General features: G+C 41.9%; 1 protein-coding gene across 3 annotated transcripts; it reads left to right on the forward strand.

Moving 5' to 3' along the window:
* Nucleotides 1-1,406: 1,406 nt before the first annotated feature.
* LOC306988399 (uncharacterized protein) lies at nt 1,407-26,966 on the forward strand. 3 transcript variants are annotated; one of them, XM_079593363.1, is made up of 5 exons: nt 1,482-1,645; nt 4,672-4,871; nt 9,744-9,820; nt 16,682-16,848; nt 25,126-26,966. In XM_079593363.1, exons 3-5 carry the CDS (start codon nt 9,798-9,800, stop codon nt 26,082-26,084), a joined length of 1,149 nt encoding a protein of 382 aa, XP_079449489.1. In that variant the 5' UTR covers nt 1,482-1,645; nt 4,672-4,871; nt 9,744-9,797; the 3' UTR covers nt 26,085-26,966. The 3 variants fall into 3 exon arrangements, with proteins under 3 accessions (XP_079449487.1, XP_079449488.1, XP_079449489.1); XM_079593361.1 differs by lacking the exons at nt 16,682-16,848; nt 25,126-26,966 and having other exon boundaries at nt 1,407-1,507; nt 9,744-11,333; XM_079593362.1 differs by lacking the exons at nt 16,682-16,848; nt 25,126-26,966 and having other exon boundaries at nt 1,466-1,645; nt 9,744-11,333.
* The last annotated feature ends 536 nt before the right edge of the window (nt 26,967-27,502 follow it).

The raw sequence follows: 27,502 nt of genomic DNA on the forward strand, positions 1-27,502 counted from the left end.
ACTTTGTACAAAAGGGCAGTGCCAAAACAAATGTGTAACTGTTTCAATACTCATAGAGCAGAAAGTGCACATTACATCAATGTCTTTTTTAATTTTTTTAACAATATGATCATTAGACGGGTAAAACTTATGAATTATTTTAAATGATATTTCTCTAATTTTATTGGTCAGCAAATATCGGTTGGGTAAGAGCCAGACCTTCTTCCAGTCAATGTTTTGCACAAATTTATTCCAGTATGGAACCACATATGGGACTGTGAATATCTGTTTTGAACAGGGATCTAATTAGTTTATTGTTCTTACCATTGTTACAATAAAAACAAATCTTACCAACTGAAGTGTCAGTCAGCGATAACAAAGTTAGTTGTTGTGTGTCCAATCTTGGTTGAGCTCTATATAACATGCAGACACCAGAAGAGATTGCTCCAAAAACTTTGGCATAATCTCCAGGAGACACAGGAATTTTGTATTCTTCTAACTCATTATAAGAGTAAAGACAACCATCTCTGTTAAATAATTGGTCAACAAAAATAATGTTATTATTAAACCAGTAATCAATAAATAAAGATTTGTGTTTAAACAGTATGTCTTTGTTGTTCCATATGTAATATTTGTTGGGTGAAAAGTTGTGTTTGAAAACAAGAGACCATGAAAGGAAGGCCTGGCGGTGAAAGGATGCCATTTTTATCGGTACCTTATCAATATTATAATTACAGGTTAAGAAATAGCTCAACCCACCCAGTTTTGACAGAATGTGACATGGTATGACATTCCAAATGGAATTAGGGTTTTTAAAGAAATGTTTCAACCAATTTACTTTAAAAGTATTAAGAGTAGCCTACAGAAATCGATAAAGTTTAATCCACTCTTTTCATAGTAATTTGTTAGAACAGACTTCTTCACATGATGAGTTCTGTTTTTCCATAAGAAGTTAAAAAGTAGCTTGTCAATCTCAGTAATATGTTTTTTGTCCACATACAGAGATAGAGCTGGATATGTTAACCGTGATAAACCTTCTGCCTTAGACAGTAGGGTTCTGCCTCTGAGGGAGAGATCCCGTAACAGCCACTGGTTCAGCTTTTTTCTGGTTCTTTGAATAATAGGGTTGAAGTTCAATAAAGTCCTTTTTTGTTGGTCCTTGGTAATTGTGTATAACTAAGCAGTTTTTGTAAAAATAGGCTAACGATTGCGTCATACCCACTCGACTCTGTCACACAGGAGAGAAATTACCGTACAGACAGGCGGAGAAGCTCGCAGGCAATCAGGGGGACGTGGAGGCATAAAGTCAAGAGAGTTGCCCATGGAGAGTGATAAAGTTGCTCCTGCTGCTATAGCTCATGGACAGCTAATACTCACGCTCTCCGTCTCTGCGAGATTCGAAGGGAATTATTCAGATTTCTCTCGGCACAGCTACTAGAAGACTTACAGCTGTCAGACAGGTTGCTCGCGTCACATCTACGTCGTCAAGCTCAGTTTGAGGCTGCGCACTACGTCTGGCGATCAGAAAGTGAGTGCTTCTAATTTACTTCACTTTTCTCCGTTGAAGTCTATGGGGTCGCTGTGTCTAGTTTATATACTGCTTATGGATCTTGCTCATCTCAAACAAAGCCTTATGATTTCACCGCGCTCACAAGTCTTCTCTGAGGTGAGCAGTTCACAGAGTTTGGTATATTTACCATAGACATAACGTACATTGTACAGTTAAAGCAACAATCTGGGTTGTTTTCTGTATTGTTTTCGTTGGATACATACACCGCTATTTGGGCATCTGTATTGCGCAGTCAACGAGCATGTGAGAAACAGTTAAATCGACTATCGATTTCGTGTGTTTTTGTATGATGTATTGACTAAATGTTTCTGCATACCACGATCTTTTAAGAATCGATCCTGAGTAACGTTAGTGCTGCTGCGATTTTATTTTCTACACTTACCGGTATTTTGACATTTACCCTAGCAATTTTTTCTTTTAGTTAGGCTACTTTACATCATTAAAATTATGTTGGCTACTGAAGGATTAATGCTAACTGAGCCTGTGACAAACCATGGACATTAATTCAGTCACAGTAGATATAAATGTGAATATGTAGATTAATGTGAATGCAGTTTTAAACTGAAACATTGAAAATCACGCTGTCCTGCTTTTTTTATTTTTAAACCAACTTTCATCATGTATCATTATCATTATCATTGCACATACAAAATGTTAAGTTAATGATTTAATTCCTTTAATTCCCGTTCTCACGTTGTGTGAAATAATACTACAACAGAGCAGTTTTTCTACCCCAAACACATGAAGTCAAATCTCTGCTTGTGATCCTGTAAGGTTTGTTTCAGAATTGTCACTATTAACAGCTCCTGAAAAGCCTGTTTAATTCATGTCAATATACAGTGGGTACGGAAAGTATTCAGATCCCCTTAAATGTTTCACTCTTTGTTATATTGCAGCCATTTGCTAAAATCATTTAAGTTAATTTTTTTCCTCATTATTGTACACACAGCACCCCATATTGACAGAAAAACACAGAATTGTTGACATTTTTGCACATTTATTAAAAAAGAAAAACTGAAATATCACATGGTCCTAAGTATTCAGACCCTTTGCTGTGACACTCATATATTTAACTCAGGTGCTGTCCATTTCTTCTGATCATCCTTGAGATGGTTCTACACCTTCATTTGAGTCCAGCTGTGTTTTATACTGATTGAACTTGATTTGAAAAGCCACACACCTGTCTATATAAGACCTTACAGCTCACAGTGCATGTCAGAGCAAATGAGAATCATGAGGTCAAAGGAACTGCCTGAGGAGCTCAGAGACAGAATTGTGGCAAGGCACAGATCTGGCCAAGGTTACAAAAAAAGTTATGCTGCACTTAAAGTTTCTAAGAACACAGCGGCCTCCATAATCCTTAAATGGAAGACGTTTGGGACGTCCAGAACCCTTCCTAGAGTTGGCCGTCCGGCCAAACTGAGCTATCGGGGGAGAAGAGCCTTAGTGAGAGAGGTAAAGAAGAACCCAAAGATCACTGTGGCTGAGCTCCAGAGATGCAGTCGGGAGATGGGAGAAAGTTGTTGTAAGTCCACCATCACTGCAGCCATCCACCAGTCGGGGCTTTAAGCCTTTCCTCAGTGCAAGACACATGAAAGCCCGCATGGAGTTTGTTAAAACACACCTGAAGGACTCCAAGATGGTGATAAATAAGATTATCTGGTCTGATGAGACCAAGATATAACTTTTTGGCCTTAATTCTAAGCGGTATGTGTGGAGAAAACCAGGCACTGCTCATCACCTGTCCAATACAGTCTCAACAGTGAAGCATGGTGGTGGCAGCATCATGCTGTGGGGGTGTTTTTCAGCTGCAGGGACAGGACGACTGGTTGCAATCGAAGGAAAGATGAATGCGGCCAAGTACAGGGATATCCTGGACGAAAACCTTTTCCAGAGTGCTCTGGACCTCAGACTGGGCCGAAGGTTCACCTTCCAACAAGACAATGACCCTAAGCACACAGCTAAAATGACGAAGGAGTGGCTTCACAACAACTCCGTGACTGTTCTTGAATGGCCCAGCCAGAGCCCTGACTTAAACCCAATTGAATATCTCTGGAGAGACCTGAAAATGGCTGTCCACCAACGTTTACTATCCAACCTGACAGAACTGGAGAGGATCTGCAAGGAGGAATGGCAGAGGATACCCAAATCCAGGTGTGAAAAACTTGTTGCATCTTTCCCTAAAAGACGCATGGCTGTATTAGATCAAAAGGTGCTTCTACTAAATACTGAGCAAAGGGTCTGAATACTTAGGACCATGTGATATTTCAGTTTTTCTTTTTAAATAAATGTGCAAAACTGTCAACAATTCTGTGTTTTTCTGTCAATATGGGGTGCTGTGTGTACAACAATAATAATGAAAACAAATGAACTTAAATGATTTTAGCAAATGGCTGCAATATAACAAAGAGTGAAAAATGTAAGGGGGTCTGAATACGTACCCACTGTATATTGTTTTCAGCTCATTCATTATGCTGACGTCTTCAGATCACCTGTAAACTGCCACTTAAAGCTCATTTCATTGGTGTTAACAGACTGAGGCGAAATTTACATGATCATCACGTTTCATATCTACAAGGTATAAATATCTTAAAAGCATTTATTTCATTATAGTCTGTGATAAACCATGTTTCACGTAAAAAACTAAAAAAATCTAAAAACATTGAAATGTCATTTATTCCTTACAAATTACTATATTTCTGAATTATTTTTTATTCATACTTTTTTAGGTTTGCAGTCTTTAATTGTGGGATTTATTGGCATATTTCTATATTTCTTTGTGTATTTCTTCATGCAGCAAATAAAATGAAGGGTAAAAATGTAGTAAAATGTTTATATTAGATTGAATCTCCAACAAAATAGAAATACGTAGAATGTGAATTTGTGGTAAAAGCAAACAAAATGCTTAAATTGTGTAAGAATGGATTTCTCCTGAAACTGATCTCAAGAATTTTAACCTGCAATAAAACACTCTCAATAAGAGAGCACAGGACTCCATCTGGCCCGATCTTTACCTTTAATCAAGCCATTGTGTTCTGTAGTTGGGCCGGTGGGTGGAGTTTACAAATGTGTGAATTAATGAAAATATCAGTTCAGTACCAGATTTATTTTTATTTTGGCAGATATGCTTTTCCTACTACACAACAATTCGCCTTCAGTGAAACTCCTCCCACAGCAGTTCACCTTCACTGAAGATCCTCCCACAGCATCAATAAATGCTGAATTAATCACGTCAGCCTAATAGTGAAGAAGTGTTGATGAAAGAACATGAGTGATCCGGAATCCTGCAGAATGGAACCTGGAGATATGGAAGAACAAAGAGGTTGGTGTTTATTCTTAATTCTTAATTTAAGAGAACATTAATTAAGGTAATAGAATTTAAGTCGTTTTTGTGGTTGTAGTTGGAAAAGTCATATGAGCTATGAAATAATATAGTTTAAGTAGCAAATAATTAGAGATGTTCCGATACCCTTTTTCCCTTCCCAATACCTGGACTCAGGGTATCGGCCGATACCGAGTACTGATCCGATACCTGGGTGTATCTATACAGCTGCAATTCATACTAGCCAGTTTTGTGCCAGTTCATACTTAAAAAGAACTAGCTCAAAGTTCAGTTCACACAGATGATAATTAGGGATGGGAACCGGGAACCGATTCTTCTTCAGAACCGGTGCCCAGTGAATCAATTCCTTGGAACCGTTAGCATGCCTGCTTAACAATTCCGCGTATCGATTCCGCTCATTGCAAATGTGTCATGACGTCACACACGCGCTGCGTTGTTTTGATTCAGAACGCGGCAAACATGGCAGCGGCAGAAGTTCGACGCAGAACTACGCCGTGAGTTCGACGCAGAAGTATAGTGAGGCCTTCGCACGCACACACACACACACAAACACTCGCTCACTCGCGCGCACACACACACTTTCTCGCGCTCACTCACACGTGCGCGTGCACATACATACATACATACACACACACTCACTCACTAGCGCTCACACACTATCTAGCGCTCACAAACTATCTCGCGCTCACGCACACACTCTCGCTCACTCACTAGCACACACACACACTCTCTCGCGCTCACTCACTCACACACACAAACGCACACATGCTCACTCACACACACACTCACTTTGAGAAGTAGCTCACCTACTTTTAGGTTTGTTATGAGGTTGCTACACATAATTGTGTATATGCTCTGTGCTGTATCTTCTGATCAGATATTAAAGCGAGTTAATACAAACAAACAAATTTGTACTTATTCCCTCACCCAATGAGAATCGATAAGAGAATCGAAAAGGAATCGGATCGATAAGCAATATCGATAATGGAATCGGAATCGTTAAATTCTTATCAATTCCCATCTCTAATGATAATGAACTAGTTCATGTTCATACTTTTTTTATTTTTTTTTATTAAGTAAGTTCACATATCTAAAAATAAACTAGTTCACGTTCATTTGTTAAATTCTTTTTAAGATAGGCCACTATCTTAGGGTGCTTTCACACCTGTAGTTCGGTTCATTTGGTCCGGACTAAGGGCGAAAAATTATACTTTGTATCATTTTCATGCGTTTTGGTTCCTTTTCACACCACACTGATTGCTCTGGTCCGAATCAGATGATGAGTTGATGAAACGAACCAAAATGCAGTCACGTGACAACATCCACATCACTCGTTGGCCAGAGGTAACTGCACTTCGATTGGTCAGAATTAATGTGCGGGAAAATTTCAGGGCTCCCGGAAGTAAACAAAGAGGAGGAAAATCCGGCAGACAGCGTTTGACTATGGAGAGACGACTGCGTGGGCTGATAGTATCCCTGGTCATAGTATATTACATAGTTTGTCTACACCACTTTAGGCAAACAATTACATTTCATAATGAATTGAGGATGCGGCTTGAACAGAAAGTTTTAATGCACTGCACGCGGCGAAGGAGCATCGCAAGTCACTTCAGGAGGAGGCGTGCATTAATGTTGTTAAACAGTGGCATGCTCATCATCCAAAAAAAATACTGCACCTCCTCAGAACTCCAAGTTTGTCCGCGAGCTGCCATGCTAGTGCAAAATGTCAACAAACATTATTCCTCATCCCATAATGCACAGTGCGGCTGACTACGGCAGCTGGTTTAGTCCAAAAATGTGCAGTTCTCTGACAGTTGGGTCTGTTCGAGTTCGGATCACGTTCTCACCACAAACGAACCGCTCCAGAGTTCGTTTGAAAGCGTACCGAGACCACCTCTTCGAGGAGGTCTCGGTACGCTTGTTTGGTCCGCTTTTGGTGCGCACCCGAGTGCGATTGCTGCATTCTCACCTGGCCAAACGAACCGCACCAATTCGGAAAACGAACTCTAGTGCGATTCAACCGAACTAAACAAGGCAGGTGTGAAAGCACCCTTACTCAATAGAACCTCTTTACCATCCATTACCAGCTGCAAATAACTGCCACTTAGGTAGGGTGACCACCATCAAACAAACCAAATGTGGGACGATTACTAAGTTTGTGTGGGACAATGTGGGACATGTTACCAACACTAAAACATAACCTGAAACTGTTATATAATGTCTAACTTAATAAAAACATTTTTATTCTGCCTTTCAGCTGATTAATATACTTTGTTCTTTAGTCCCTTCCAGAAAACACCTTTACATTACAATGTAGCCTATCATAACACTTTATTTTACATGTCATTTAAGTTCAACATCACTGAGCCCAAAGGCAGCAGGCATCATGCAGATAACTATTTTTGAAACAGTTCTGACCAAGTCCAACTAAAATCCAACAAAATAAATAAAGATCAAATAAAATAAAAAACAACATAAAATTTGTTAATTGACAGTCTTATATATTAAGAATCTATTAAACCAAAAACTTTTATATTTTTAGAAAGGATGTGAATTAGAACAATCACAACAGGCAATAAGTTCTAGTTCTAAATGTTAAATTCACATTTTAATTTACCGAATTATCCATTTGTTTTCTGACAAGGGAACACATGGAACGAATCACCGCTCCACATTTTGATTGACAGCCGACACAACCTACCAGTGACCGTGTTTACTCCTTTCATTTCAACCATTGGATAGGATTTTAAAAACGGCTGTTGTATTTGCACTTCTGACGAAGCGCTGTTAAATATAGGTGAAAAACTACGCCACAAAAAGAATAAATAAAATGCTTTCTTAAAAAGGCAAAAGATCGCATGCACGTTTTCTTAATATGATCATTAAAAACCAACAGACTGATGGAAATGCGGGACATTTTCTCAATATGCGACGTGCGGGACAGGGGGTGAAAATGCTGTGCGGTACAACGCAAAGCGGGACGGGTGGTCACCCTACTGCCACTCCAAAACTAATCAAAAATATATGCACATAAATAAGCCTAATAATGGATTACTTAAGCCGCGTTTCCACCGCGGGAACTTTCCCCAGGAACCAGGAACTTTGGGCTGGTACTCGGTGTGTTTACACAGCAGGAACCAGGGTCTAAATGAAGTTCCGGGTAAATATTTCCACCTCCGAAAGTCCCTGCTGGCGAGGTAGTACTTTTTCAAAGTTCAGGAACTTTCGGGGGTGGGACTTGTGCGCTGAACATGCTGATTGGTTGTGTTCACGCCGCATTTTGACTGGAGGACTCCACGCAGCATTCTATTTTAACCGGCATTTTAAAAAATCTATTGCGGTTCGTGGCTTCATGCATTAAGAGTTGTCTGTCTGCAAATATGGAATTTAATAAAAAAAAAAAAAAAAAACAGCTGGACTGGACCGACGATGAGGTTCAGGCTTTATTAAGCGTATTGTAACAGGAAATTTTCTGCGCGTTCGTCCCAGCCATCTCTCATTCAATGTCCGCAATACATCACAAACACAACTACAGCACAGCTTGAATCTCCTCCATACTTATTATAAATGTGGCGCTCAAAACTGATTACTGTCCGTCCAGACTGGGAGGAGCAGACGCGCGCAGTTTATAATCTTCCCGGTACTTTAGACCGCGGTGTAAACGCAGAAAGCAACCGGTCTGGGGCAAAAAAAGTTCCTGGGAAAAAAGTTCCTGGGACAAATTGTTCTGGGTAATTTCGGTGGAAACGCGGCTATAATCAGAGAGTAGTCTTTTTCTTTTTTCTTTTTGAATTATTTCGTTTAAAGACATTTCAAGCTTTGTGTATTTGATGTATTTGTCATGTCTGTGTGAGGCATACACTGAGTTTCGTTAAGTTAGGATGTGCTCTAGTTCACGTGCAATGCAAGTGAGCACGCGGGCTCCTCCGTTATATTTGTTTCGTCGGCCTATTCATTAAATACAGGCAATTGGTTGATGAAAAATTTATTAAAATTAAGATACAATTTATACAAAACGTAAAGTGCGGGCATCCGTTTACTATCAATGAATGCCCCGCGTCCAGTACACTATCACGAAATATGATTTTTCAAGTAACCAGCACTAGTCAATAAGTAGGCTACGATCAGAGCCGTTAAGAGTACGATTATGCAGACGTCACATAGGGAATATGTGTTAACATTTCAAACATGCTAGTTTTACATTATTTGAAACTGCTACGGCAGCAGTGAATAGACAGTGCCTATTTGCTTTTGACGCACTGTGTCGCGCCTCTTGCCGGTTATTCATGATGCTCGGGATCTCTGATTATCATAATTCCCTGAGTGTATCCTGATGGAAATATAAAGAGGCCTTAAACTCCAACAATCTTTTGAAAACAGAGTGTTTTTACCACACAAACAGTTCAGCGCTACTACTGCTCCAGTGCTCCTTTCAAGGATGCAAGAATCAGTTCCCGCCCCGAGTGTAAAGCCAAACGTGATTGGTTGAAGCGATAACGTGCTACGATTGGCCAGCTCCCAAACTCGAACTCCTTAAACATGAATACATTAAAAGAGTAAACATTTTAATGAGAGAATTGTAATTTCTTTAAAAAAAATGTATAAAAATGCCCACAATCCCCTAAGTTAATGTTTAAGTATTAATATTATTTTGTTGTTGTTATTTTACCTTGGTATCGACTTTGCTATCGAGTACTGTGTACTTTTGGTGGTATCGGTACCGACTATCTACTATTACGTCAGGGTTCTCGTGTCCTTTTCCTTTTAACATTTCACTTATTTCTTTTTATTTCTTTTTTTATGATTTGCTGAAAATCTTAACTTTTTTTAACTTTTTTACTTTCTTTTTAGACCTGATAGAAGAGAACAAGGACATTGAAGAACTGATTGAAGCAGGGGAGAAACATGTCAAAACTGAAGAAGCATCCGTGAGTCCCTCATTGAACAGAGAAGACAAAATATGTTTCACTTGCCCACAGTGTGGAAAGAGTTTTTCATGCGAGCAAAATCTTAATCTTCACATAAAATTTCATTGTGGAGAGAAGCCGTACGCATGTGATCAGTGTGGGAAGAGTTTCACACGTAAAGGAAACCTTAATGTACACATGAAAATCCACACTGGGGAGAAGCCGTACACATGTGTTCAGTGTGGGAAGAGTTTCAGACATAAAGGAAACCTTAATGTACACATGAAGCTCCACACTGGAGTGAAGCTGTACACATGTGATCAGTGTGGGAAGAGTTTGGCAAATCAAGCAAGCCTTAACGGACACATGTCAATCCACACTGGGGAGAAGCCGTACACATGTGTTCAGTGTGGGAAGAGTTTCAGACATAAAGGAAACCTTAACGAACACATGAAACTCCACACTGGAGTGAAGCTGTACACATGTGATCAGTGTGGGAAGAGTTTGGCAAATCAAGCAAGCCTTAATGTACACATGAAAATCCACACTGGGGAGAAGCCGTACACATGTGATCAGTGTGGGAAGAGTTTCAGACATAAAGGAAACCTCAACGAACACATGAAACTCCACACTGGAGTGAAGCTGTACACATGTGATCAGTGTGGGAAGAGTTTGGCAAATCAAGCAAGCCTTAACGGACACATGTCAATCCACACTGGAGCAAAGCCACACGCATGTGATCAATGTGGGAAGAGTTTCAGATATAAAGGAAACCTTAACGAACACATGTCAATCCACACTGGAGTGAAGCCACACGCATGTGACCGATGTGGGATGAGTTACGCACGAAAAGGAGCCCTTAAGGATCACATGAAAATCCACACTGGAGAGAATCTGCACACATGTGATCAGTGTGGGAAGAGTTTCATAAAGTCAGGCGTTTATAAAGTACATCTGCTTAGTCATTCTAGAGAAAGAGTATATCACTGTGACCAATGTAGTAAATCATTTTTTAGGCCAGATTTCCTAAGGGACCACCGGAAAGTTCATACAAATGAGAGGCCTTGCGTCTGTTACTTGTGTGGAAAGGGTTTTCGTTATACGACTGCATTAAAAATACACCAGAAACGACACAGCGGTGTGAAGGATCATGTTTGCGCCGAGTGTGGGAAGCGTTTTTTTACAGATGGTGCACTGAAAGTGCACCAGATAGTTCACACTACAGAAACACCTTACAAGTGTTCACACTGCGACAAGAGATTCAAAAGGTCAGATTATCGGAGAATACATGAGAGGATCCACAGTGGAGAGAAAAAGAAAATATAATGACACCTGTCGGAATTGTATGACGTCTTAGCATTGAGACATTGACATTTAGAAGTCTGAGCATTGAAGTATATGCAACGAAGATTATTCAATAAACTTTGCTCTTTTTATTCTCTTCACTTCGTCTCCTGCTTTTGCTTCCCCTGGCTTTCTCAGTCAAACTCTCAGGCTGATAGAAGACTGTTAATAAATGTTATGGATACCAGACAAGACTTTCTGTTGACAAGTTTAACTGATTTTGGACACCAAACTAAATACATGGACAGACATACAGTCAAGCTCAGAATTAATCATACCCCTGGTAAATATGATCAAAAATGGCTGTAAAAAATAAATCTGCATCATTTATCCTTTTGATCTTTCATTCAAAAAATTGGCAAAAGTCTAACCTTTCATTTAAGTAAAAGAATTGAACGTGGGCGGGAAGTCACATTATTAAATAAATGTTTTTCTCCAAAACACATTGGCCACAATTATTCATACCCTTTTATTAAATACCCTTTTGCAATCTCCTTTTGCCAAGATAACAGCTCTGAGTCTTCTCCTATAATGCCTGAGTTTGGAGAACAACTGACCAGAGATCAGAGCCCATTCCTCCATACAGAATCTCTCCAGATCCTGCAGATTCCCAGATCCATGTTGCTGCTTCTCTTCTTCAGTTCACTCCACTCATCAGGTCAGGGAACTGGGAGGGTCATGGCAGAAGCTTCCTTTTGTGCTCCTAAACACATTTTTGTGTTGATTTTGATGTTTGTTTTGGATCGTGGTCCTGATGGAAGATCCAACCACGGGCCATTATAAGATTTATAGCAGAAGCCTTCAGGTTTTGATTTTTTATCTGTTGATATTTTACATAATTCCACGATGCCATGTATCTGAACAAGAAGTCCAGGACCTCCAGCAGGAAAATATGCCCACAACATTAATGATCCAACGGTATATTAAAGTTTACACATGGGGCACTTTTTATCCTTGTGTGCACCAAACCCATCTAGCGTGTTTTCTGCCAAAAAGCTTTTTTTTTGTTTGTTTGATCTGACCACAGAACCCTGTGCCGTGTGAAGACCCAGTCGTGTCTGACAACTGAACATGCTGGAGTTTGTTTTTGGATGAGCGAGGAGCATTTTTCCTGAAACCCTCCCAAACAACATGTGGTGATGTAGGGGTCGTTTGATTTTTTTTGTATAGGCTTTCTGACCCCAAGACTCAACTAATCTCTGCAATTCTCCATCTGTGATCCTTGAAGAGTCTTTGGCCACTCAAACCGTCCTCCTCACCGTCCATTAAGGCAAAATCTTCCTGGCAGATTCGTGACATCTTCAGTTGATTATAACTTCTTAATTATTGCCCTGATGGTCAAAATGAGGATTTTCAATTCTTTAGCTATTTTATTACAGCCACTTTCCATTTTGTGATGCTCAACAATCTTTTGCTGGACATAAGAACTATATTCTTTGGTTTTACTCATTGTGATGATGGATGATTAAGGGAATTTGGCTTTTGTGTTTCCTCATATTCAAACTCCTGTGAACAAGAAGTCATAGCTAGACAATTTCATGTTCCTAGTCACCCTGGTGTTCTAAAAAAAGGTAAATATTAATGGGAATATAGTTCAGAGATACCTTACTCATAAAAAATTCTAGGGGTATGAATAATTGTGGCCAACGTGTTTTGGAGAAAAATATTTATTTAATTATGTGATTTCCCCCCCACTTTCAATTCTTTTACTTAAATGAAAGGTTGGACTTTTGCCAATTTTTTTAATCAAAGATCAAAAGGATAAACGATGCAGATTTATTTTTTACAGCCATTTGTGATCATATTTACCAGGGGTATGATTAATTCTGAGCACGACTGTAGATATCTAGACATCTTCTGTAGATATCTTCTGGCAGGAATTTGGAGCGAATATTTGATGTCTAGATCCATCCCATCTAACACTGTTTTGTATTGCAATGCATGAGTGCAGCATTGCAATTTATTGCTTTATCTCTTCCGTGAGCACTTGATATCATAAAAAAAAAAATCCATCCATCCATCCATCTTCTTCCGCTTATCCGAGGCCGGGTCGCGGGGGCAGCAGTCTAAGCAGAGATGCCCAGACTTCCCTCTCCCTAGCCACTTCCTCCAGCTCTTCCGGGGGGACTCCGAGGCGTTCCCAGGCCAGCCGGGAGACATAGTCTCTCCAGCGTGTCCTAGGTCTTCCCCGGGGTCTCCTCCCGGTGGGACGCGCCCGGAACACCTTCCCGGGAAGGCGTCCAGGAGGCATCCGGAACAGATGCCCGAGCCACCTCAGCTGACCCCTCTCGATGCGGAGGAGCAGCGGCTCTACTCTGAGCTCCTCCCGAGTGACCGAGCTCCTCACCCTATCTCTAAGGGATCGCCCAGCCACCCTGCGGAGAAAGCTCATTTCGGCCGCCTGTATCCGGGATCTTGTCCTTTCGGTCATGACCCAAAGCTCATGACCATAGGTGAGAGTAGGAACGTAGATTGACCGGTAAATCGAGAGCTTCGCCTTGCGGCTCAGCTCTTTCTTCACCACGACAGACCGGTACATCGACCGCATTACTGCAGAAGCTGCACCGATCCGTCTGTCAATCTCCCGTTCCATCCTTCCCTCACTCGTGAACAAAATCCCAAGATACTTAAACACTTGAGGCAGGAACTCTCCACCAACCTGAAGTAGGCAAGCCACCTTTTTCCGACTGAGGACCATGGACCATTAAAAAAAAATCATTTAATCATTTAATCCTCCCTTGTTTGGCTTATGCTACTCTGAGCAATGCCAGAACTTTGTATTTTGAGCACTTCTTGCGTTGTTTTTTGCCTCTTCACGATGACTCGCTTGCTGTAGTCCTCAGTTGTATGTCGCTTTGGATAAAAGTGATTAGGGGTGTTCACTGATATGCTCACACAAAAATCGCTGCAAAAGATGCTTTTTATCGTAGTTTTTGTCCAACTCCATTGACTTGTGGATGTGCTGTGAGGTTCAACCTGCTGAATGTTCCATTCCAAATGTGCATTCTGAATAAAAAATATTCCCAACTAACCTGCCGTAATCCAGTGCTCCTCTCATCATTACTAACAGTGTTTTCCTTTTACTGATCATATTTTATACCCATTACATTTTTAAATTATTTTGTCTGATAAACGAAAATAAACAATGGTTTTATTATAGTAAAAATGCAGTTACCATTTGTGGTTACCATGGTTTAACGATATGTTAACCGTGTTTTTTATTATTATTTAGTAGTATTTGTAGAAGTTTTGCGGACAACACAACTTTATTTCTAAAAGACGAAATAAAAATTTCCACAGAGTTCGATTCAATCGCCAATTCTCGAAAGCAAGAAATTCACATTTACTTATGTTCAATATAACACCTGATGTGTTATAATGAACATAAGTAAATGTGAATTTCTTGCTGTACATAGGCAACCAGCTCGCTTAAATGTGCATTGTGTAATATTTAGGAGGATCTGTTGGCAGAAATGCAATATCACCATTTTGCCCCGAAATGTTTCTACAGAAGCATTAAACAGATGCGTTGTTCATCGTGCGAAGAAGCTAAAGCTAAAGTCAGCGAATAAAACAATGACATAATGATGAACAAGTAACAATAATAATATTTATAATATTTGTATTTTGCAATAACATATTGTTTTACTGAATAATTAAGTAAACCTAATTTCTTCCTTTATCTTTGTAAAGAAACCTCATTGGCTTCTCTCTGCTGTCTCAGACTACTCCTGTCAGCCACTTTGACCGTTGTACCTTTAATTGATAATATACAAGTTAAAACAGAAGTCAAATATTTGGGCATCACCAGAAATAAGGGAAAAAGAAAACATTTTTAAAAACATTGATAAATGTAAAGTAGTATTGAATTTCATGGCTACAAAGGGCCATTATTTATCTTAACTAGTCTTTACTAAGGCCAAAAAAGTGACATTTAAAATCTCAAATGACATTTATCCATTAAATACTTTCTAAATGAGAGATTCAATTGGAAAAACAATTCATGTGTATTTTGTGAGAAAGAAATTTAAACAGTATAACAAATTTTCTTTCAATGCGAATTTATGCATGAATTTTGGCTTTTATTTCAGAGTTGATTACAATCTAAAGATTTATCGCTACAACCTTTGAATATGATGTCAATCAAAGTTGGATTTGAAAGAGTGTTTTTGAATGATAACAATCTATAATTTTTGATAAACAAACTGATTGTTATAGGTAAACATTTGATCCACAGTTGTAAATATTTAAAGATTAAAAGCTTTTATTTTATTTAATAAACAAAGTTTTAAAACTTCAGAAAGATATTCAATGCCGTTTAACATAAAACAGAAGCCAAAGAGATATTGGGGGATAGGCTACATTTGTCGTAGCTATAGTATAACATTCAATTCTACTAAATTACTTTTTTCAATATGAGTGATGTTTTATACGTTTCTTATTTCTAGTAATTGAATTTAATGAATCATAAAATATTTTAAGATCTTTACCCCAACCCCCAAAAAAAAAAAAAAAAAAACGTAAATACTCACTTCCGTTTGGAATATGCCCTATATTTGGATTTCACCTCGCGGTGTTGACGTCATCGACGCCTGCCCGCTCTTAAGTCTTCTTAGAGAGTATGTATGAATTTGTTTTGTGAAAAGTTACGAGTTTTGTGTTTTCTGGGAAGATGTCTATATTTGAAGATGTCTACAGTTTTTATATCTGTAACACTATTTACATTGTTAAAATGAAATTGAATACCCATTTTACATTTCATGTTATAGCCTAGTATTTTATACCGAGTCTGTAAGAAATTAACAATCTCATTTATTTATTCATGATGTTCTGTTAGGCTTATGGTAAGCTAGTTATTTGTAAAAGCAGAAGAAAAGAAAAGAAAATTACTGCAAAGATGGGTGTCATTTGTATTATTATTATTTTTTTTATTTTTTATTTTTTTTTGTATTACTGATGTTTTATTCGTCCCAGATTGTTAGACCCATTTTTTTAGTAGTTCAGCCTATCCTGACTCAAATAAAGTCAGATCTCTCCTATTGATCTTGTAAAGCTTGTGTCAGGAGTGTCACTATTACATAACAGCTGCTAAAAGCCTCTATTTTGAATGTCTATAGTTTCATAGTTTTCAGCTCATTCATTATGCTGATGTCTTCAATCACCTGTAAACTGACACTTAAAGCTCATTTCATTGTCAACAGACTGAGCCAAACTGCATAATCACCACTTTTGAAATCTACTATTTATTTTGTTATAGTCTGTGATAAACCATGTTTTATGTAAAAACAACTACAAACTAAAAAACAATTAATAAAAAATATCTAAATGTGTAATTTGTTGCTTACTAATCTGTAGATTATTAGTTTATCCTACTGTATTTATATTCTTACATTTTCTTTATATTTGGATTATTTTAATTCTGGTATTTTTTCATGTTTTCCTACATGTCTTGTACAACTGTACATTTTTGATATATTAACATAAATGCATAGAATGTGTAAAATTGTGATTTTGATAATTTATTGTTGATTTTGGCAGATCTGCTCCTCCTAACACACATTCACCTTCAGTGAAGCTCCTCCCACAGCAGTTCACCAATAAATGCTGGATTATTCCCATCAGTTTACAAGTGAAGATTGAGAACAGCGAGAACATGAGAGATCCAGAGTCCTGCAGGATGAAACATGAAGAAACTGAAGAAAGAGGTTGGTGTTTATTGATTCTTCATTAGTAAAGCTGAAGAACATTAAGGTTATAAAACTTCAAGCAGTTCAACAGATTTTGTGGTTCTAGTAAAAAAAGAAAAGCAATTTAGGAGCTGTGAAATAACATAGTTAAAGTAAAAAAATTTAATAAATAACATAGAGGGCACTTTCCATGAACTGGGTAAAAAATATCCTGAAACATGAAACATTTATATTGGTTGTCAGTAGGGATGCACTGATCCAATATTCAGTATCTATCAGCTCCGATACTGCAATTTTTGGACAGGACTGATCCAAATCCAATACTTTGTGTAGGCTACTCATGGTTGTTACTGTTAAGCTCCACAAAAGGCAAAAAAGCATAAAGCTCCTGAAATCTTTTTGTGCAGTATGTTCCAAGTCTTCCGATGCCATCCAATAGCTTATTGTGTTGGACAGATTAATATTTACTCTTCAGAAACTCTTTCTCAGCCATCCTCCATTCAGCATTTAAACAGCATGTCATGTTGTGTTACGCAGTGGCAGTTCTACATTGTATTACACCCTGGGCGAGACCCCCTTCGATTTTTTTAAAATTTAAATAAATTCACCAAGTTTTATGTCGAAAACCAGCAAATAACACATACAATTAGCATCAGTATCCACTTTTTGTTTACATAAACATTAAAATAATAACATTAAAGATGATGGGCAGATTTTAAAGGAGTGTCTTTTATGTTATCTGTACACGTTCAAATAAAGTTTTTACAAAAAAGGTTTTATAAAAAGATAAACCTCACATATTTCAGCCTTTAAATAATTTTTATAAAAATAATGAGTCAAAAAAGATATATTACTGACATTTACAATGCGCATTCGTTTATCTTTTATTATTAATAGTAAAATTTGGTCCGATTTTCCCATTGCGTCTGTCGTTGCTATGCAACCATGCACTGCGCTCTTCACAAGCACAAAGAAGTTTTAGTAGCTAATGGTTCTCTTACGTAGAGTTCTCTCGTACTGCGTCGAAAGAACGCTACGGGAAAGATATTTCTTTGTCGAGATTGAAGCCTAAAATTAATCCTTAATTTTGTAATATTGTAAAACGCTTTTCTGAAGCATACAACCTAGGCGGAGCAATACAGCTCACCCATTGGCTGCTCTGCCAGAAAAGCACAGCCTATGCGAGGCCAGGGACGCTGACCAATGAGGACGCTTCGCGCCCTTCTGCGTCACCTCCCGCCCAAACAGGCGTGGCCTAGGCCTATAAATACGAGCATAGCTGTCTAACACGCCGATTTTCTAAAATTCACGAGGCTACACGCATCGTTGGATTGGATTCGAGCCGCCACAGCCGTTTGGATACAAGCACCTCAGCAGGACGAGCCCTTACCTGAAGCCGCTGGTCTTCGCCGCCTTCAGCCGCCGTTCCCTGCTGCGCTTCTCCGGCGTGGAATATCCTTTACATTATGTGTGTGTGTTTTGTGTGTGTGTTCGCCGTCGCGACACACAGTTTTTCCACCACTAAAAGAGCCGAGCGTCTTTTTCAAGATGCCTCGCACCTCCTGTGGCTCGTGTAGAGCCCCGCTCAGCGACAGGGACCACGTGCTTGTGTTTCCTGCCTGTGAGTATCACGCAGCTTCAGCTCTCGTCGATGGCGGCTGCCATCGCTGTAATTTGATGCCTACGGTGACTCTGCGGACTCGCCTGGCGTTCATTTACTGAAGCTGCATCTTTTCCGCCTGCTGTAGTGCCGCGCCGTGAAAAGCGCCGTGCTTAGCAGAGCCCGGAACCTCCCTTCACCACGAGGTGCTCGCCGCTGCTGCCGCCAGCTTCTCCGCCCGCTTCGCTGGACTCTATGATCGACGGACAAGGGCCGCTGTGTGCCGCCACGTCCGTCATGAACGAGGAAGGTGAAGCCGCGTCTGTGGAGGAAGACTGCTTTTCTCTCCCGCTTCGGATGGGCGAGCTCCGAGGATCTCCCCTCCCCTGCCGCTCATGAGCGTCGACGGAGAAAGACCAGCATCGATGCGCTTACCGGCTGGATGGCTGTTTTTCTGCAGAGGAACGTACGTTACCGTCCTCACGACCCGCGCCCTTTTTTTCCTGAATTCACGAAGAAAGCGCGGAGTCCCGGAAAGCCCCGTCTTTAGCCAGGATGCGCACTTCTGCTTCGAGGGAAGCTACAGTGTTAAAATCCCGCCGCGGCCGGATTTCACTAAAATGTCTCGCTCGCACAGTCCCAACATACGCGACCGTGCCAGTGTATTTTGCAGTCACCAAATCAGCATCAATGCTCGTTTGCCTGCACACAAACGCCGTTTTCACGACGCCCCAGGTAAATCTGAAAATGTATTTTCTGGTGTCCCGGCCACGGCCGATGGTGTAATGTGTGTATCCGTAATGCCCACGACTCAGTGCCCATTCATACACACAAGCACAGCCCTGCACAATACAGGGCTTGCACACATAAAATCGACTCGTGTCGATTGTGCAATACATGTAAGTTAGTGAACGTGCCCGCTTTTCAGTGCCCACAATCACTACACACTGCATGTCCCGTGGTTTCTGTAAAAACGAAACGAATGCACGGTCAGTCGGTTCTGATAGACAGTACTCTCTGTGCTACACGGTGTCCCGGCCACAGCCGATGATGTAATGTGTGTAACTGCAATGCCCACGACCCAGTGCCCATTCATACACACAAGCACAGCCCCACACAATACAGGGCTTGCACACATAAAATCGACTCAATGTCGATTGTGCACTATATGTAGTGAGCGTGCCCGCTTTCAAGTGCCCACAATCACTACAAGCTACATGTCAACATGGTTTCTACGGAGCTCGCACCGCGTGCTCTCTCTCTCTCTCTCTCAGCTGAGAGAGCTGAGCGCGCGCGCGGGCTGCCCGCTCGATAAGCGCGCCCCCGCATCACGCCATGTTACAGCACACGACTGCTCTCGTGTCGCCGCCATTTCGCGACCAGAGCCCGGTTTTTCAACCCGTGCAAGCACAGCCCCGTACAACACAGGGTTTGCACACTTAAAATCGACTCAGATCGATTGTGCTTTACATGTAGTAAGCGTGTCCACTGCCAAGTGCCCACAACCACTACACACTGCACGTTCCGCGGTTTCTGTATAAACGAAACTAACGAACGGTCAGTCAGTACACAAACACAGTGTCCCCGGTGTTATAAATGTGCCCGCCACCAAGCGCCCACGTTTATTCACAAGCATAACGAGCCCTACGGGACTCGTCCCGCGCGCTCTCTCTCGACACAGAGAGCCGAGCGCGCGCGGGATGCATACTGTGTTAAACATGCCCCCCCGCCTCACACGCCACGGCGTCCATGTTACAGCACACGGTTGCTCTCGTGTCGCCGCCATTTCGCGACCAGGGCCCAGATTACATTCAACCCCTAGTCACACGTGCAGATGCATGGGAAGGACTTCCCGGGGTCTCAGAATGGGTGCTAGAGACTATAAAAAGAGGCTATTCGCTACAGTTTCATCGACGCCCTCCCCGTTTCACGGGAAAAGTCGAAACCACGGTAAAAACAGAAGTAGCACATCTACTTCGAGCCGAAATAGCGAAGCTATTGAGCAAAGGGGCCATAGAGCCTTTATCTCAAGCTCAGAGCGAAGGGGGTCTGTACAGCAGATATTTCCTGGTACCGAAGAAAGACGGGGGTCTCAGACCCATTTTAGATCTAAGGCGTCTGAACAAAACGCTAACAAAGCGGAAGTTCAGAATGCTCACGACCAGAAGTATCCTCGCGCAAATTCGCCGAGGAGACTGGTTTATGGCAATAGATCTGAAAGATGCGTATTTTCACATACAAATTGCGTCACGTCACAGGCGATTTTTGAGATTCGCCTTCGAGGGAGGGGCATATCAGTACACAGTCCTGCCATTCGGCCTGTCTCTAGCACCTCGTACATTTACAGTGTGCATGGACGCGGCGCTGGCACCCCTGAGACTCCGGGGCGTTCGAATTCTGAACTATTTGGACGATTGGCTAATTCTGGCTCAATCGCCGTCAGAACTCGCTCACCACAAGACACTAATACTCGATCACCTCGAGTGCTTAGGTCTGAGAGTCAATTGGGAGAAAAGTTCACTGTTTCCCAGTCAAAGGATCTCCTTTTTAGGACTGGATCTGAACTCACTGTCTATGACAGCACAGCTGTCATCACAGTGCAGGTGAAATACCCTGCAAATGGCGAAATCCTTCCTCAGCGGCCACATAGTGCCACTCAGGAGATTTCAGAAAATGCTGGGCCTCATGGCCTCAGCCTCAACAGTGCTGCAGTTGGGCCTGCTGCGCATGCGCCCACTACAGTTCTGGTTGAGAGCGCGCGTACCGCGCCGAGCATGGTTACACGGTCGTTATCGCCTCAAGGTCACTCAGGAATGCATTTCAGCCCTGACACCATGGAGAGCGTCAGACTGGTACCGGTCAGGTGTAAGCCTGGGGACTTCCTCGAGCCTGAAGGTGGTGTCCACGGACGCGTCCACCTCAGGCTGGGGAGCACTGCTCGACGGCAGACCGCTCTTTGGCCAGTGGGCAGAGCGAGCCAAACTACCGCACATAAACTGCCTGGAAATGATGGCAGTGGACTTTGCGCTGAGGCGCTTCTGTCCCCGGATAAAAGGACACCACGTCCTGGTCCGCTCGGACAACATGTCGGTAGTAGCCTACATAAACCGCCAGGGTGGCGTGAGATCCCGGAACCTATTCAGGTTAGCGGAACGCATACTGGTGTGGGCCCAGCACAACCTGCGCTCGTTAAGAGCAATGCACGTGCCAGGCCACTTGAACGTAGGCCCGGACAGACTCTCACGGAACAACGTTCCTACGGGAGAGTGGTCCCTACACACACAGACAGTGCGTCTGCTGTGGAAAACGTTCGGCAGAGCGGAAATAGACCTGTTTGCAAACCAGGAAAACGCTCACTGCCCAGAATTCTTTTCGAAGAGCGCGAACGCGCTGGCCAGAGTCTGGCCCCGCCGCCCGCTCTATGCTTTTCCTCCTGTCTCACTCCTGCCTCAAGTGCTGGAGCGTATCAAGGAGAGCGGATGCTCAGTACTGCTAGTTGCTCCATTCTGGACGAATCAGACCTGGTTCCCAGCTTTGATGCGACTGAAAAGTACTGCCCCGTGGCCGACTCCAGTGAGGAGAGACCTCCTCTCACAGGCCAAGGGCTCGATTCTGCATCCTCACCCCGAGCTTTGGTCCCTACACGTATGGGCCATAAACGGGTACCCGCTAACCTCCCAAGAGGAGTGTTAGACACGATCGAACAAGCTAGGGCTCCGTCTACTAGACGGCTCTACGCTTCCAAATGGTCGGTGTTCTCTGGATGGTGTTCAGATCAAGGTCTGTCACCACTTCAGTGTGGAGAACCGGAGATTCTCTCCTTCTTGCAAGAGCTATTGGATAAGGGAAGAACCCCATCCACGCTCAAAGTCTATGTGGCTGCCATATCAGCGTTCGTTAATCCAACGCTTGGCCGTTCACTAGGCAGGAACGACCTGGTGGTCCGCTTCCTGAGAGGCGCCAGGAGGTTAAACCCTCCAAGGCCTCCTTCAGTCCCCGTTTGGGACCTTTCTACAGTGTTGAACGCTATGAAAGGGGCCCCTTTCGAGCCTATTCACTCAGTTGACATGAAACACCTGTCTCTCAAGACCGTGTTTCTTTTGGCTCTCGCTTCAGTGAAGCGTGTGGGAGACTTGCAAGCGCTCTCAGTGAGAGCTTCTTGTATGGAGTTCGGGCCAAACGACTCTATAGTCGTATTGAAACCGAAGCATGGGTACGTGCCTAAGTCCCTCAACACACCGTTCAGGGCTCAGGTCATCTCCCTGTCGGCCCTGCCGGCCTCAGAGGACGGAAATAGCTCCCTTTGCCCGGTCAGGGCATTAAGAGCTTACGTGTCCCGCTCCGCTGTTTTTCGACAGACGGAGCAGCTCTTTGTTTCGTTCAGCGGGCGCTCCAAGGGACGAGCCACAACGAAACAGAGTCTGTCTCGATGGGTAGTGGACGCCATTGCGCTAGCCTACACATCTAGAGGCTTGGAATGCCCTTTGGGCATCAGAGCACATTCCACGAGAGGCATGGCCTCTTCATGGGCTTGGTATAGCGGAATCTCGTTACAAGATATCTGTATGGCGGCAGGCTGGGCCTCCCCGTCTACATTTATTAGGTTCTATAACCTAGAGGTTCCTGCGTTGCAGGCTAAACTGCTCTCGGTCTAGAAGACTATGTGTAAGTGTTCCTGCCCCGCGCTGCGGCCCAGGTCACTTCAATGTTTAAAATGTATAAGTGTTCCTGCCCCGCGCTGCGGCCCAGGTCACTTCAATGTTAATATGTATAAGTGTTCCTGCCCCGCGCTGCGGCCCAGGTCACTTCAATGTTTAAGCATCACTCACTGACAATGTGTCCCATGAGCATGCTATTACCCCTCATATATATCTATATTACATATATATGCTATTATGCCTTAAGAGGCACTACTATAAGGGATGATGCTATTTTAGCCGCTCTCCCTATACTTCTTGGGGAAGGCGCTTGTATACCAGGGCGCGCGCGCCCTTAGGTGTCTGTGTCGATCCAAGAACACGCACGGCGGTTTGCATAGGGTTCCCGTAGCGTTCTTTCGACGCAGTACGAGAGAACTCTACGTAAGAGAACGTACTCGGTTACTAACGTAACCTCGGTTCTCTCTAGGAGAGGGAACGAGTACTGCGTCTCATGGCCGTGCGTGTCCACGCTGCGTCGCTTCATTGACGAAAATCGGCGTGTTAGACAGCTATGCTCGTATTTATAGGCCTAGGCCACGCCTGTTTGGGCGGGAGGTGACGCAGAAGGGCGCGAAGCGTCCTCATTGGTCAGCGTCCCTGGCCTCGCATAGGCTGTGCTTTTCTGGCAGAGCAGCCAATGGGTGAGCTGTATTGCTCCGCCTAGGTTGTATGCTTCAGAAAAGCGTTTTACAATATTACAAAATTAAGGATTAATTTTAGGCTTCAATCTCGACAAAGAAATATCTTTCCCGTAGCGTTCTTTCGACGCAGTACTCGTTCCCTCTCCTAGAGAGAACCGAGGTTACGTTAGTAACCGAGTACGATTTCCACCACAGAAAAACGCTTGCTGAAGCTCTGCTACAAGATTTATTTACAGAGAAGAGAAAAACATCCACGGTGTTTGGGTGCACCCCCATACTGAAAAGTTTAGATTTTTTTCATCTGGCTGCCCCTGGAAAAAATGAGCGCGTCGCTTCAATTATGAGCGCGCTTCCCGAACTCGAGCGCGCAAAAGACGCGATATGTGAGCATATAAAGCAAACTTTATTGGCGAGCTACCTCCAATCAGCTAACGTTAGGCTACTGGTGGCTCGCGAGCGACGTGTTGGAGACCCCCTTTACATAGCTTCTGTACACGGCAGACGGCACCTTCTCAGCAAGCAGGGGCGCCAATTTGCCAATAATTTAAATGATATATAATAGAAAAGGATTTTTTCTAGGAATCCTTTCGCAGAGGATTTTTTTTTTTTTAACAGCTCGTGCCGCCCCCCATGTGACATGAAAAAATGCCGGCACGGGCAGCCGCCCGGTTCGCCCGTGCCTAAAACCGCTACTGGTGTTACGACAGTCAGCACGGTAAAATAGGGATGCACTGATCCAATATTCATCTATCAGCTCCGATACTGCAATTTTTGGACAGGACTGATCCAAATCCAATACTTTGCGTACTCCTGGTTGTTACTGTTAAGCTCCACAAAAGGCAAAAAAGCATAAAGCTCCTGAAATGTTTTTGTGCAGTATGTTCCAAGTCTTCCGATGCCATCCAATAGCTTATTGTTTTGGACAGATTAATAATTACTCTTCAGAAACTCTTTCTCAGCCATCCTCCATTCAGCATTTAAACAGCATGTCATGTTGTGTTACGACAGTCAGCACGGTAAAACTCACTCCAAAATGATGATTCAATACCCCCATTTTATACTTTATCTGTAGATAAAGGTCTGTGAATTTGCTTAAAATGACATTCATTTAGATGATTATGGCTTACAGCTATGAAAACCCCAAATTCAAAATTAGAATATTGTGAAAAGGTTTTCATAGCTGTGAGCCATAATCATCAAAATTATAACAAAATAAGGGCTTGATATATCTCACTTTGCATGTAATGAGTCTATATAATATATTAGTTTCACCTTTTAAGTTTTTTAAGTTTCCCGTCACATTTCTCTCTTTGATTTTTTAAAATGATTTACAGAAAACTTACTTTCATTTTAGACTTGCTGGAGAAGAACGAGGAGAGTGAAGAACTGAGTGAAGCGGAGGAGAAAGATCATGATGTCAAAAAAGCAAATAAATCTTTGAGTCACTCACTGAAGAGAAGATCAAACAAATCTTTCACCTGCTCTCAGTGTGGAAAGAGTTTCTCATACAAACACAGTCTTGAACGTCACATGAGAATCCACACCGGAGAGAATCTGCACACATGTGATCAGTGTGGGAACAGTTTCTCATACAAACACAGTCTTGAACGTCACATGAGAATCCACACTGGAGAGAAACCACACAAATGTGATCAGTGTGGGAAGAGTTTTAGACAGTCAGACTCTTTTAAATCGCATTTGCGTTCTCATTCAGGAGAAAGACCGTTTCACTGTGATCTGTGCGGGAAAACGTTTTTTTCTGCATCATCCCTGAAGGTCCACCTGAAAGTTCATACAAAGGAGAAGACTCACGTGTGTCCTTTGTGTGGAAAGAGTTTTAGTCACCTGAGGTGTTTAAAAGAACACCAGAAAATACACAGTGGTGTGAAGAATTATATGTGCTTTGATTGTGGAAAGACTTTTATTACAAATAATGAACTTAAACTGCACCAGAGAATTCACACTGGAGAAAAACCTTACAAGTGTTCACACTGTGACAAGACTTTCGGTCAGTCAGGAAACCTGAAAAAACACGAGAGAATTCACACGGGAGAGAAATCTTACAAGTGTTCACACTGTGACAAGAGATTCCGTCAGTCAGAACATCTGAAAACACACAAGAGGGTCCACACGGGAGAGAAACCTTACAAGTGTTCACACTGTGACAAGACTTTCGGTCAGTCAGGAAACCTGAAAACACACGAGAGGATCCACACTGGAGAGAAACCGTATCACTGCATTCCATGTGGCAAGAGTTTCACTCATTCATCTAGTCTACTCATTCATACAAAAAACGAATGTCTGAAATCATGATCTAATGTTTGAATTCATCTTCAGCTTTCACATGCAATGCTGCGTGTTGTGCAATAACATAACATATAAATCAGGACCAAATCAGACATGACCTGTCCAATAAATGTTGTTTCTTATCCTAATGTGTTAAAAAAAAGTTAAAAGCCACCACCTACTGCATATCTTTCTCCTGCATGGGTGATGTATCTGTATTGTGTTCTTTCATGAGAATGTAGAGCCTCATCCACCCCAGAGGATCAGAGTACTTTAATATCCACCAAACTTTTCTTAATGCTTCTTTTTTATTGTTGCTAACTTATAGCCTAACTAGCTTCATTCTCTGTTATCCCAATATGTGCTGGTATCCAACAAAAGTACAGTTATACCCTCTGTTTTCAATCTATAAAATAATGCAGATTATATACTTTTGAGAGCTGAAGAAGAAGAACAAATGACAGAAAACCCTCAAGACGTTTTCTTAGGTCTATCGTGCGGCTGCTAAGAGTGACAAGCCGGTCCCCGATCTTCACGAGGGGAAGCACGACTCGCCACACTCTGCTTTTGAGCCTTTCTTTTTTGTATGCTAACGAAACGTATTTTGAGGATTATGTTTTCTCATTGACTTTCAAAGAGCATCGGAAAGTTGTGTTTGATAGCGGTTCATGTTTAAATGAGGTCATCTTCTGGTTTAATGCTAGATCAGGACATTATGTAGTGTGTCTTTGGTGTTAGATTTTTTTTTATTTTGGTGCTCGAGTTGCCGATTTGTTTTGTAAATTCTGCGCAACCCGGGATTTAAACTCGGCTAGTGTCTTCCGCTGGTTAGCAACTATCTCAACTGTTAAATAACAGATAAGAGTAAGAATAAACTGCTTCTTGGACCTGAATAAAACAACATATTGCATTTTCAGGTGTGACCTCTGACACATCTCAGAGTGACTTAAAACAATATGAGCAAAGACTCATGATAAACCAGCATGTGGATTCAATACATTACCCATAAAACATAATGCATGGTTGGCTGAATTCGGATGTAATTGTATTGTATAGGTGAATTGACTATTTTTGGGGCTTATTATTAGGCTAATACCAACCGGATGTAAACATTTAGCATTTAAATGAACATATTCACACACATCATCATTCATCCTTATGACTCAAGAAGGTAGCAGGCACAATTTTAACAAGCTGTTAAAATGAGACCATGGTATAAAAACTGTTAACAAAGGTCTTGAGAAGGGCAGAAGTCATTTTACACAATATCACTATCAACGCATTTGTTTTCCAGTTGTGATTATAATTTTTTTTATATGGCTTAATTGATTTAGTTTGTTTTGATTGACATTGAAGACATTTTCATCAATGTACTGTCTGTATGTATAAACAACGATGAGCATGTGTACAGGCCGAGTCAAAAGTCAGCTTTTCAGTAATGTCTG

The sequence above is a fragment of the Phoxinus phoxinus genome (genome assembly GCF_949152265.1).
Source record: "Phoxinus phoxinus genome assembly, chromosome: 20".
Lineage (NCBI taxonomy): Eukaryota > Metazoa > Chordata > Actinopteri > Cypriniformes > Leuciscidae > Phoxinus > Phoxinus phoxinus.